Source organism: Brachypodium distachyon, chromosome 4 (genome assembly GCF_000005505.3).
Source record: "Brachypodium distachyon strain Bd21 chromosome 4, Brachypodium_distachyon_v3.0, whole genome shotgun sequence".
Taxonomy (NCBI): Eukaryota; Viridiplantae; Streptophyta; class Magnoliopsida; order Poales; family Poaceae; genus Brachypodium; species Brachypodium distachyon.
Window position 1 is genome coordinate 36,982,845 of NC_016134.3, and position 11,530 is coordinate 36,994,374.

Below are 11,530 nucleotides of genomic sequence, written 5' to 3' on the forward strand. Positions count from 1 at the left end.
ATCTTTGTCTTACATACATATACATGTATTTAGATGCGTTTTATTGTGTCACTTAATATAAAAGAGAGAGAGATGCGGTGCGCACTGTAAAGTCTCTCCTGCGTTAGGATTTTGTCTCTTTTATCCTTGCAAAGTTGTTTACAACTTCTTTTCTTTCTCTGAAGAATGTCTTATGAACTATGAAGTTCGTGCTGTGTGATCAGGCAAGCTGAACACAATGGGGCAGTTATTTCAGTCGGAAACCACAATGCCTTGTGAACGCTACGATATCTATTTATTAAATGGTCCGATCTGAAGGTTACATCTGGAAATGTTGCTCATTCCAAGAGATGCAAGATTTCCAGCTTATTTAAAAGACCTAGATAACGATGGCTAAAACATACCAAGAGGCATGAATAGAGCATATATGAGATCAACCCATCTCTTATTCCAGCGTTGCAATTTGAGTTTAACGATACACGGACGTTCAAGTTCATCATGTTCTCTGCGGATATCTCTTACAAACATGCAGCATGTTCCATCAGCATCCATGGAGTACAGAACTAGCCAAAGTTTATGCCCTGTGCTAGGGGTAGTTCGCTTCCGTAGTTGATTGTGCTGCAAATATTTGGATCAAAACATTAGTAAACGAGAAGAATTGTAGAACCCTGAGACATTCTTTACAAGGTTTTTTTGTTGTTACTAGCCTCAATGATGCAACTTTATCTAGTCTCGAGCCTGGACAGTGGACACTAGTGGTAATGAGCATGTACATTCATCAAAGGCATGGTTGCATTGTTTTGGCATTTAATTCCTCCAGGTTAATAAGCTTTTAAATGACAACTTGGGAATGCAAAAAGATATACTAAAAGCTTGCACCATCTCAAATTCAACTTCACAGAATCACAGCCAACATGTGTCTACTTACCAAGTTGCCCTCCTCATGTACTGCTTCCAGGAATCACTTCCTGCTTCTCTTCCACCACCGGTAGCTTTTTCTCCACCAAAAGCTCCACCAATTTCAGCACCATTAGTGGGTATATTTACATTTACTATACCGCAATCACTACCATGAGGCCTGCATGCAAGGAGAATAATAATGCTCACCGATACAATCATAACTTGTCTTGGATCTGGACACCAGGACAAGCAGTGAAGAGGAAAAAACAATAGTTGACTCTTGGATGTGCCAATGAACAGGAAATCCTTCTATAAGGAAATTAATGCATGCGTGTGTATATACCGAGAGGAAAGGCTATAAAACATAGTTCAATCCTAAATTGGTAAGACATATGGACAGGAAAATGATGAACACGAAATATCCAGTGTTAGACCTTCAAAAAACCAAATACATTATCCTTAGGTGCAGCAAAGTACATCTAGTCATCTAGATGCTAAAACAAGCAGGTACAGTTCTCTGGGATGTTAAAGTAAAACTTACCCAATCCACTTAAAAATAGCATCTGGTTTCCTTGTAAATATAGAACTGCTCAGTCCTTGAGGAACAGAATTGTTGATTTCGATTGCTTCCTTCAGGGTCTGCGGAGTAATTGACAACCAGAGCAATATGTGATTATGACAAATGATATAATACAATTGCGTACAATCGATGCCACAAATGTGGATTGTTTGCTACCTGAAATTTCATGACATAAAGGACAGGACCAAACAATTCTTCCCTCACAACTGGTGCAGAAGGTGAAATTTCCACAATTGTTGGTTGAACAAAGTTTCCCTCCGATTCAATAGCAGATCCTCCTAACAGGATCTTTCCTCCCTGAGTAATTTAGGATGGTAGTGAATTAGATTATCAGAACATCATTGATCCAATTGTTATCAACTAATTCAAGGCCATAGTTTAATGCTAAATGATCTTCTCTAATAGATTGCTATACTGAGAGTATGATCGATTTAGATACCATTGTAGAAAAACATTGTTGCTGAACCAATAAACACGATTTGAATTTTCACCTGGGATTTGATAATTTGGATGCCTTTCAAAAAGCTTTCTTTTGATGCAGTAGTGTGCAGCGGTCCCAATAAAGTGCCCTTCTCCAAAGGATCCCCAATGCGTACTTGTTTATAAACCTCAACAAGTTGATCAAGAACTGTTTGATATATGCTTTCATGAAGAAGCTGTATTAAATAAAAAGGCACTTAGACTACTCAAATACCTATAATGGTGACAAATAAAGAAATATGTTTATTACCATACCAGCCTACGACATGTGGTGCATCGTTGACCTGCCGTACCAACAGCAGCAAACAACACCGAGCGCACAGCTAGCGGAATGTCTGCATCATCCATGATAATAATGGCATTGTTCCCACTAAGTTCAAGAAGGCACTTACCAAATCTCGCATTAACCTGTTGTTGAACCATTTGACCAACCTGCATTGAATAAAGGTGGTTTCATATTTTACAGTAGACTTGCACAGCTGCGCTAAGGGCTTTCCATGAGAAAAGACTTCAAACATCATACAGTAAATACCAGTGCAGGAAATCTATGAGATCGCAAGATCAAAATGGATTTAGATCAGGGCATTATCATACTGCTTTTCATGAGATCTAGGAAACAAAGTTCAATTCCATGATTGCAATAAGATCTACACGATATGCAGGACATGAGGGTTGCTATAGCCGGTAGTGATTTGCAGAAGCTGAATACCTTTGAACTTCCTGTGAATGAAACCAAAGGTATCCTTCTGTCAAGAGCAATTGCTTGGCCAATTTCAGCACCCCCACAAAAAGCTGTGAAGATTGCACTTGGCAAGTTGTTCTTCTCGAATACACTAGCCACTATTTTAGTCATTGCAATAGTGATCAATGGAGTAGTTGGAGCACCCTTCCTGCAATAATTGGAATGGAATTACACAAAGAAACTGCACTGGCCTTGCAAGATTGACAAAGCTGCTACAACTGAAATAAAATAAAGCCACTAGGTGAGACCCCGGATGTACTGAAGAAACAAACAAACAATAAAAAAATAGTTTTTCAATGTTCTTGAATCACCAGATGATTGATCCATCGATTCTAAAGAACCCAGATTCAACTCCCTTTCTGCCTGTTTAATTATTTACTTTTCAGCTTCTTTGGCAAATTTTCCTCCAGCCATGACAAACCTAGAAGCATGTCACAAGTTGCATTTGCCACAAATTATCTGATCAGTTCGTCCAGAACAAGATTTTGCTTGCACTGTATGAGCAGACAACTAGGAGAAGTCACAACAATGAATGCAAGGACACATACAAGATGGTAACATGGGCACATTTTTACCAATTTGTCAAACATTACGAACTATAAAAAGTCCATCTAAAGATTCATTCAGAAAATCAACACCTGCCATCATGTAAGGCCAAGCCAAGTAACAAGTTACCAACATGCATGAGAGTAATATTAAATGTTTAATAAAAGTAAACCATACCAGACAACGCAGTTTCCGCAGACCAAAGCAATGCAAGCATTCCAACCTAAAACAGGACAAGAAAAGAAACTATTGAGGCGTGCCTTCATTTTGCATGCAGTTTTAAATGAATTACAGAGATCTGAGTACATGGTAAAGCTTGAGACTTGAGAGAAACATATTGCTTGAAATGAGCAATGCATATTACATATCACGTATTGTACAGTCTAGTAAATAACTAAATTGCAACCTTGAAGATTAATCTGTTCTTCTAAATGACATTACACTAATAATCATCCGTTGGTGCAGGTACAAGATGAAATGCACCGGTTAGCTTTCATTGTTGAACTCTTACCAGTTACACAATCAGGATAACAAGAGTGCAAAAAAGACCAACTGTGAGGAGTTGCAGTTGACTACGTGGATTAACATTGTAGTGACATTTTGAAAGGGTGTGACACATGAAGTATCTAAAAGGCCGATAAATGGCCGACTTACCCAGCACAGCGCAAGGGAAATTGAATGCCGTGATGACACCGACAACTCCAAGAGGATTCCACACCTATTCAAATAAAGATTAGTCATCAGCATGCTTCATGATGATACCAGAGAATGTGATGAAAGTATGTGACACGTAAAACATTTAATAAAAATAGATTTCCACATACCTCCATCATCATATGGTTTGGGCCTGCAAAGAATATAAAAGGCAGCATTAGCACATCTTTCAATGTTCTTCTAAAACAGTGCAATGATGCATTCATGATTGTTACCAAAGAATTGCAAGCAGGAAACCTTATATAACTAAATCAGAGAAGGAAATGCAGAAATTTTGGCATGACTCTCTAAAATCTTGTCTAATGGAGAGAATCCACGACATATCTTATCCTGATCCTGTACAGTGAGAGTAGCACATTATCATAACTAATGACAGTGAAAAATGTCAGGATACATGAGTTTGTACAAAACAGCAATCTGGGTTAACAACTCTATTGTGCGCACCCATATAGTGATTCAAAATATCAGTTAACAGAGAGGAAATCATGTATAGTAAATTCTAGTAAGAATGTAAGATTGCAATAAATTATGAGTTTGCTGATTCCAGCTGAAATATGTTTTTCACGACAACACAACAAAAACAGAACATATACAGTATCTTTTAGTTTCTCTCAACCAATTGTAGCAAATATGGTAAAAAGGGCACATCTCATCTCATCACAAATGACGTTGTTTTCTTGCTTTGAACCTATCATCACAATATGATATGATGGAAAGAAACTGATCTTACGTTCAGATGGTATGATGGATCCATTCAGCTGGCGACTTAGTCCCACAGCATAATCACACATGTCAATAATTTCCTACAGAAAAATGATTACGTTGATGTCATCATGCACAGAATGAGAAATCAATAGTACATGCCAATATTCCATTTAAACTTATTTGATCATTTGGTATCTTCATTAGAAGTCACAACCATCCACAGAAAGTTGCTTAATCTAGAGACGACGAAATACAACACCGACAGACAATCCCTTATTCAGATACTGCTGCATATCATGTGAATGTTGTGTTGATTGGCTAAGTTGTTATTCCAGGCATCACACAAGTCAATGGTACCATATACAAATGGTAATGTAGTTGATAATGAATACAGCACCAACATTATAAACAGGAACATAAACCGATAAATGTTTGTTCTAAAAAAGGCAACTCCATGATCTGAGGCTTATAGCGATGGCCTAGCAGCAATTATGCTCCAACCTAAACCTTCCCTGGGAACTGATCCTAGCTCAGGTGGTGAGAGGTACCCGCCACACAGGTTCAAGACCTCTTTAACTTGAATCTATGTGCCTATTTCTACTTAATTAAATTGATACCTAGTTCCTCCAAGATATCCATCATTTACCTGAACCTCCCCAATTCCTTCAGGGAGAATTTTCCCCATCTCAAGTGACAGAAGCCTGCCAAGGTGATCGAGCTTTGCTCGCAGTGCATCACCAATCTGCCTAACAATTTCTCCTCGCTTCGGAGCAGGAATCTGGACATATTAGCATATCGTCATATAAGTAGTACAATGGTAAGAACATAAAAATATGATTGAACTGCTTGATAGAAAAAGCAAATTCTCTAATTTTCTCGGAAAAAAGAAAATCTTAGCAGTCAGCAATGCTCCTTGAATATATTGAATTTCACATGATCAGCAGCCTTCAGTACATAGATATGCATTTGGATCTAAAATCTGATAAATCCAAACACGTGAATGGCCTCTGAAAAAGTGTAACGTAAAATCAAGTGGCATGCTCTATTGTCTTGGCATTTTAATAGTGGCACTTGGTTAGCTCGGAAATTCACATATTATTCTGGATCCTATTGTCCTCGAACAAAACTGGGACCCCATAAACCAGCACTAGCAAGGGACTCAGATTGCAAGTAACAAGCAAACCATGCTAGAACTTCGTGTCCTCATCAAGTGACCAAATTGCAATGAGGGCAGGGGCATTTCAATCCCACAGGTCGGTTGAACTTACAGCCATCCAGGTCTTGGCAGCATCGAAGCAGGCGTTCATGCCCTTCTCGTAGTCGTCCACGGACGCCTCAACGACCTCAGCGATGACCTAAAAACACAAACGGACACACAGTGCGCAAAACCCCTCAGAAATCCACCGAGGACAGAATTCAGCGAGTCGCCCAAATTCAAACGAATTCGAGCTCCAAACCGAGCGGATCGGGTCGGACGGAGATTTTTGCCTGGTTGTTGGTAGGGTTGGTGGTGGTGATGACGGGGCCCGAGCCGCCCCAGGCGCCGCAGGCGAAGGATCCCGGGTTGCGCGGCGAGAGGCCGAGCTCGGCGAGGAACTGGTGCTCCTTATGCGCGAAGCTCGCCATGGCGGGCGGGCGGACAGTGGGCCTGAGTGTCTCCTGTACGAAGCGAGGTGATTGCGGAGGGGAGAAGACGGGACAGGACGGCAAAGGGGAGACGATGGGCGGAGTTTATAGGACGGAGGTGGAGTGGAGACTGTGAACTGCTCCGGGAGGGAGCAAAGTGTGAGGGAGTGGTGGGTGGGACGGTCGGGCACGGGACGGGACGAGACGAAACCGAAAACGTGAGCTTGATTTGTGAAGACGAAAAGGTCTCGCGTTGTTAGCGTTCCACGTCAGAAAGGATTTTGCCTTTTCGTACGTTCTTCGATTATCGTCCTCCCATGATTACATATTTTTTTACCGTTTTGCTATACACAGGGGCCTGGTTTTCTTTTTGGAAACCAGGCGACGCTTGGGACCGCTCGATGCACTTTGAGATTCGCGTGATGGGCTCTGTTTTTCTTTTTTGCGTTGTGTCGCTGCGTCCGACCCCTTTTATGTTTCTTTTTGAATCCGCGCCTCGTTGTCTTCTTCCTCGCAGAAGTCTCGGGAGAAAGGTGAGGGAGGCTCACAGAGGCGATTTTGACGTCCTCGCTGCCGGCGGTAGCTTCGTCCCCCCCCCCCCCCTCACCCCTCTATTGGTGCTATGTGCCTCGCTGCTCTAGCCAGCCGCGTTGATTTTTGTCCTTGCTATCGAGAAACGCTGGAAGGGGTCCGGGTGGTGCTGGATATGTTCTCGTCGGCGGCGAGCTCTGGGTTGTTTCCGAGGGTAGTCTGGTCCGCCTTATCATGTTTGTGTTCGCCTTTGGTAGATTTTTATGGTGTTGGCGGTATTTTTTGGGTCATTTTGGGGTTCACCGGCGAGGGTTTCGTGCTTCTCTTCGTGCCGTGCAGTCGAAGGAAGTTTGCATAGAGGTGGTTAGTTTGCACTTGAGTTTGGTCGTCGGCATGGTGGTGGGTTTATGCTTGTCGGTGTTTGAGGCTTTGCGCGTCGCCTGATTGACAGTTGCCCGTACAAGGCTATTTGGGGAATCCTTGTAGGGGGGATGGTGGTTTTGTGCTTACCCCAGAATTTTTGGCCTTCTTGGAGTGAGGTATGCTTGCTTGCTGTTGTCGTTGGGCTCTACTGAGACTTTTTGTGGTACTGTGCCCACACGGGGTGCTACCTTGTTGTTGTTCGTGGCTGTAAGTCGAGCTGTTTCTGGATCTGGTTGTGCTCTGTTTTTGTAGTGTTTTCAAGTCTGAATTTAGAACTGTTTCGGCAGATGAAATTTGGTTTTGTTTGGTGACGGTTGCCGATGCTGCTCTCATGATAATTCATGTTTTCATATGTCCCCTAATGACATTTATTTTGCTTTTGCTTGCACCTGGTCTGTTCAGGGCTTGTATAATTGTCATTATGTCATTAGCCAATGGTTTAGGTAATTGGAAATGTCACTGATATCTGTATAGTGATGTGCAGTTCTCTTTTTATCTTGGAATGGATGTGTTAATTTTGGTCTGTTAATGGGTTATCTAGTATATGCAAATGCGATTTTAATATGTGTAAATGCAGTACACCTTTAATTGTGCGATATATCAGCTGAGGTTCTGTTTTCTGTTCTTTCGTCGATTGCTGATTTATGAGATTAGCCGTAGTGTATTTTAAATTGAAGCTTCCCAAGCTGAATGCGCCTACTGTCTTTGATGTTTTTGGTTTAGGTCCCTTTACACTATTTGTTATATACTAACAGGGTCTGGGTAGCTGATTATAAGGCTTGTAAAATGTTACTCCCTCCGTTTCATAATTCTTGTTGAAATATTACATGTATCTAGACACTTTTTAGAAATAAATACATCCATTTTGGGCTAATTTGAGAGAAGAATTATGAAACGAAGGGATTATTAACAGGGTACACTTTTTGTTTGGGGGATATCTGCATCTCTATATGCAAATGTGATGTGTATCCCCTTTCGAATTTGTGTTATATACTGCCTAGGTATTTTTTGGTAGTTTTACTCAAGGGCATGTGATTAGCTTTTATGCTTATCCTTTTAGTGTATGATTTTCAGTAGTGGTAATTAAGTTGAAATTTTTGTTCACTATTTATCAGGTGTGTACTTTACAGTTGTTAGGACATTTTCCAATTCCAATCCATGCTTTTTATTGTGACTTTGCTCACAACAGATCATAATATTTCTTCGTTACTTGTTGATGTTCTATGCCGATATTTTTTTCTAGGCATCATGTCTGATATCAATCCCGGCTCTGGCGACGATGGATGCAGTTCAGATTCTGATTTCTCTGATTTTGTCCCAGCCAATCGCATGAACCTTTAGATGCTGGTGGCCCGAAAGCAGCTGATGCAGTGAGTGATTCTTTTGCCTGTGGTTTATTTCAGATTTTTTTTTTCATGTCACTGATGCATCCTTTTTTGTCTGCTTCTACAGGCCGGGTATTCATCTGGAGATCAAACCGATACATATATGATCATTGACAATATAAGCGCTCTGGTATATATGAAATTTTCGTCATTTCGCTTTACTGGTTTTGCTGCTAGGGATTGTGCCTTTTGTTTTTTTTTGTTCCAGGCCGTTTTTGATTTGCGTCAAGAAAATAGTTGGACGGAGTAGTTTTCGATCTGATCCGCCTGTGCGGTGAGTTGGTCCCTGTGAAATGCTTGCACATTTGCACTAGTTCGTTTAGGGTTTGTTTACTCTCAGGTTTTTTCTTCTGATTTTTGTTTGCCTTATTGTTTGTGGTGGATGTGGCTATGCAAAGGAAGCAGAGGCAAGGCCGCCTTCTTGTTGGCGTCAGGATCTGCTCGCGCCCATCAGGTGAGCGCTAACTCATTGTGCTTTTTGGTTCAGAGGGATGTAGTTGGATATACAAGGTTATTGTGTGTTTTCATATTCGGATTAGAGTTACTGAAACTAAATTATGATGGCATTGTGGTTGCTTTGGTGATTCCTGTTGCTACAAACAATACCAAACTGCCAAGAATAAGGACCGTACGTAATAGAAACAACAATTCAGTTCAGTTTAGTCTATTTGTGTCTTCAGTTTTTTAAGTATTCAGTTAGTCAGTCAGCCCCGAAGACAGCAATTTAGTAGTCTCAGGTTTGTCATGCACCCGTTGGTCATTAAGTTTATTTTTCTTGAGTTGTGTCTATATTCTCAGTATTAGTAATGTCTGAGTATCAGCTCTACTTCCAGCCACAAGTATGATTTGTTTTTTGTCATTCTGAGTTCTAGTATGTATCAGTTTTGTCCTGGTTTTCATCGTTAATGGCTATATGTGTGCTTCCTGTCCATTCTAAAAGAACTAGTAGAGAGTTAGTATCAGTTTTCTATTTTTTGGTCATAGGAAGTGTGGGTTAGGCAATGTATAAACTACAGCTTCTGTAGTGAGGGCCATATAGAGGCTAACTAAGCAGTGTGTCTGTAACTTAATTCATGTTAAATTCTTGCTATGCTATAAGAATCTATGAACATGCAGAAATCTGAAGATATTACACCCAGTTACTTAAAATATATCAAATACTTGATGATGAAACATTCTGAAGATATTAGTCTTAGTCAAGTGTCTATTAGTATAAGTTTGAGATTAGTGTCTGTTTGTTTCCAATTAGTTTCAGAATAGTCTCAATTACGATTCAGATGTAGCAAACTTCCAATTAGTCTGTGCCATAGTCCATCAGTCAATTACCGAATTTTTTAATTCATTCTCGAGGTGCATATATAAACCATGTAGAATGACCTAATCATTAAAGTCATACGACCTTCGTGGATAAGCAAGCTCGAGCCATTAAACGGACTATAGGGCTTGTTTTCAGAATGAGAAGCCCCAGGGTTAGTCCGATGCAAGTCTAATAGCACATATTTGTCAGCGCAATTTTGATCAGTTTAAGGTTTTTTAGTCTCAGTTTAATTTCTGCTCTCTAAACTGAAGAGTACATCCTTTTTTTCCGTTTCGCAAGCTGGTAGTAATGTTAACATCTACAGAGAACTTTACAATTACGAAAAAAATCAGGCAGCATGATGGTGTTTATATGTTGTAGGACCTAAATTTTCAGTCATTGTATCTTCAGTTTTTGTAAGTAAGCCTCAGAAGTTAAACTCCACGATCGACTTTAGATTCATTCAAATTATCACGCTTTTCTGTCAAATTTCAGTGCTGCAATGACTATTTTGTCTAGTTAATTAAGTTGTAGTAGCTGAAGTTGAGTCTAAGCGGTGAGAGTTTCTTGTGTTTATTATCATAATTGCACTTCCATTGAATGATTTTTGCATCTCTACTATTGTTGCTAGCCTATGTAATATCAATTGCATCTTTGCAATCCCTATGCCTTCTAATTTCTCTCTTCTATCCTTTTGTGATTTTTCTCTTCGGAAGATGAAGCCCCTGCTATTGATTGCGAAGCCCCAGTGTGCTCTTTAAGTTCAGGCGCTTCGACTGTTGCTTCTTCTGAACTTTCACTAGATAGTGCAAGTAAAATTGCACCTGATTTGCCTTCAATTGCAGCTGTTTTTCTTTTGCAATTACAAGCATACCAACTAGCAATACAATTATGAAGTCCTTTTTACTAGCCTAATCTCTAGGTCCTGATTTTTAAGCCTTTCTAGTTGCAGTTCATTTGTAATTTAAGTTCCCTTCATTCTACTAGCTTTTTCTCTACGATCCCTAGTTGTAGTATCTGCATGGCATATAATCTATGGTTCTGTTTTATGTAGCTGTATAGGGGCTGCTTCTATGGAGGGTGGGAGTGCAGCAACTTACATGATCATTCTGTAATTTGCATATAAATACGTGCAGTTATGCGCCATGCTTGAGTAGTAAAATGAGCATTGTGCATATAGTAAATATTTTCAATGCGTTGATCTTCTGTTGTTGCAAGATTTTGTGGTCTTGTCTGCATTTTGCACAGCAGCTAAGTGATATGACCGAAGTAGATCAACCGGTGTTGATTGTGTGTTTATGGGCTGCAAAAATTCAGTGAATTTTTTTATAACTAATCATTTTGCAATTAAGAAGCAATGATGTAGCAAGGTGGCTTCAGATGCATAAACCCTATACCCTAATGCAGCAGGCATAATAGATGATGTATACAAGATTATTACCTGATGAAATTGAAATATGTAGATGCTAAAAAAGGGGCTTACAAAAGCCCAGGCTGGTTAATATGTTTTGTTCTGTGATTTGACTGTGTTGAGTTTTCTATCATTTTTTTGTCTAAATTACCTGATTTAATAGCTCGTTGTTCGCATTTTGCATGACTCCGCCTTCTTTATTGATGCGTAA

At 40.1% G+C, this 11,530-nt stretch overlaps 1 protein-coding gene across 1 annotated transcript; it reads right to left on the reverse strand.

Moving 5' to 3' along the window:
• Positions 1-248: 248 nt before the first annotated feature.
• Positions 249-6,471, reverse strand: LOC100831288 (aldehyde dehydrogenase family 7 member A1). The gene is made up of 14 exons (XM_003578133.4): positions 6,135-6,471; positions 5,915-6,001; positions 5,293-5,424; positions 4,672-4,744; positions 4,052-4,074; positions 3,882-3,945; positions 3,405-3,450; positions 2,649-2,829; positions 2,195-2,371; positions 1,951-2,115; positions 1,616-1,756; positions 1,421-1,518; positions 908-1,057; positions 249-597 (listed from the first exon to the last, which is right to left on the reverse strand). Exons 1-14 carry the CDS (start codon positions 6,270-6,272, stop codon positions 543-545), a joined length of 1,530 nt encoding a protein of 509 aa, XP_003578181.1. The 5' UTR covers positions 6,273-6,471; the 3' UTR covers positions 249-542.
• Between the last annotated feature and the right edge of the window lie 5,059 nt (positions 6,472-11,530).

Coding starts and splice junctions, on each gene's coding strand:
- LOC100831288 (XM_003578133.4), bottom strand. CDS start 6,272: ATGGCGAGCTTCGCGCATAAGGAGCACCAGTTCCTCGCCGAGCTCGGC. Junction 3,946..4,051: donor CAAACCATATGATGATGGAG/GTATGTGGAAAT, acceptor TTATTTGAATAG/GTGTGGAATCCTCTTGGAGT. Junction 1,519..1,615: donor TTTATGTCATGAAATTTCAG/GTAGCAAACAAT, acceptor ATTACTCCGCAG/ACCCTGAAGGAAGCAATCGA.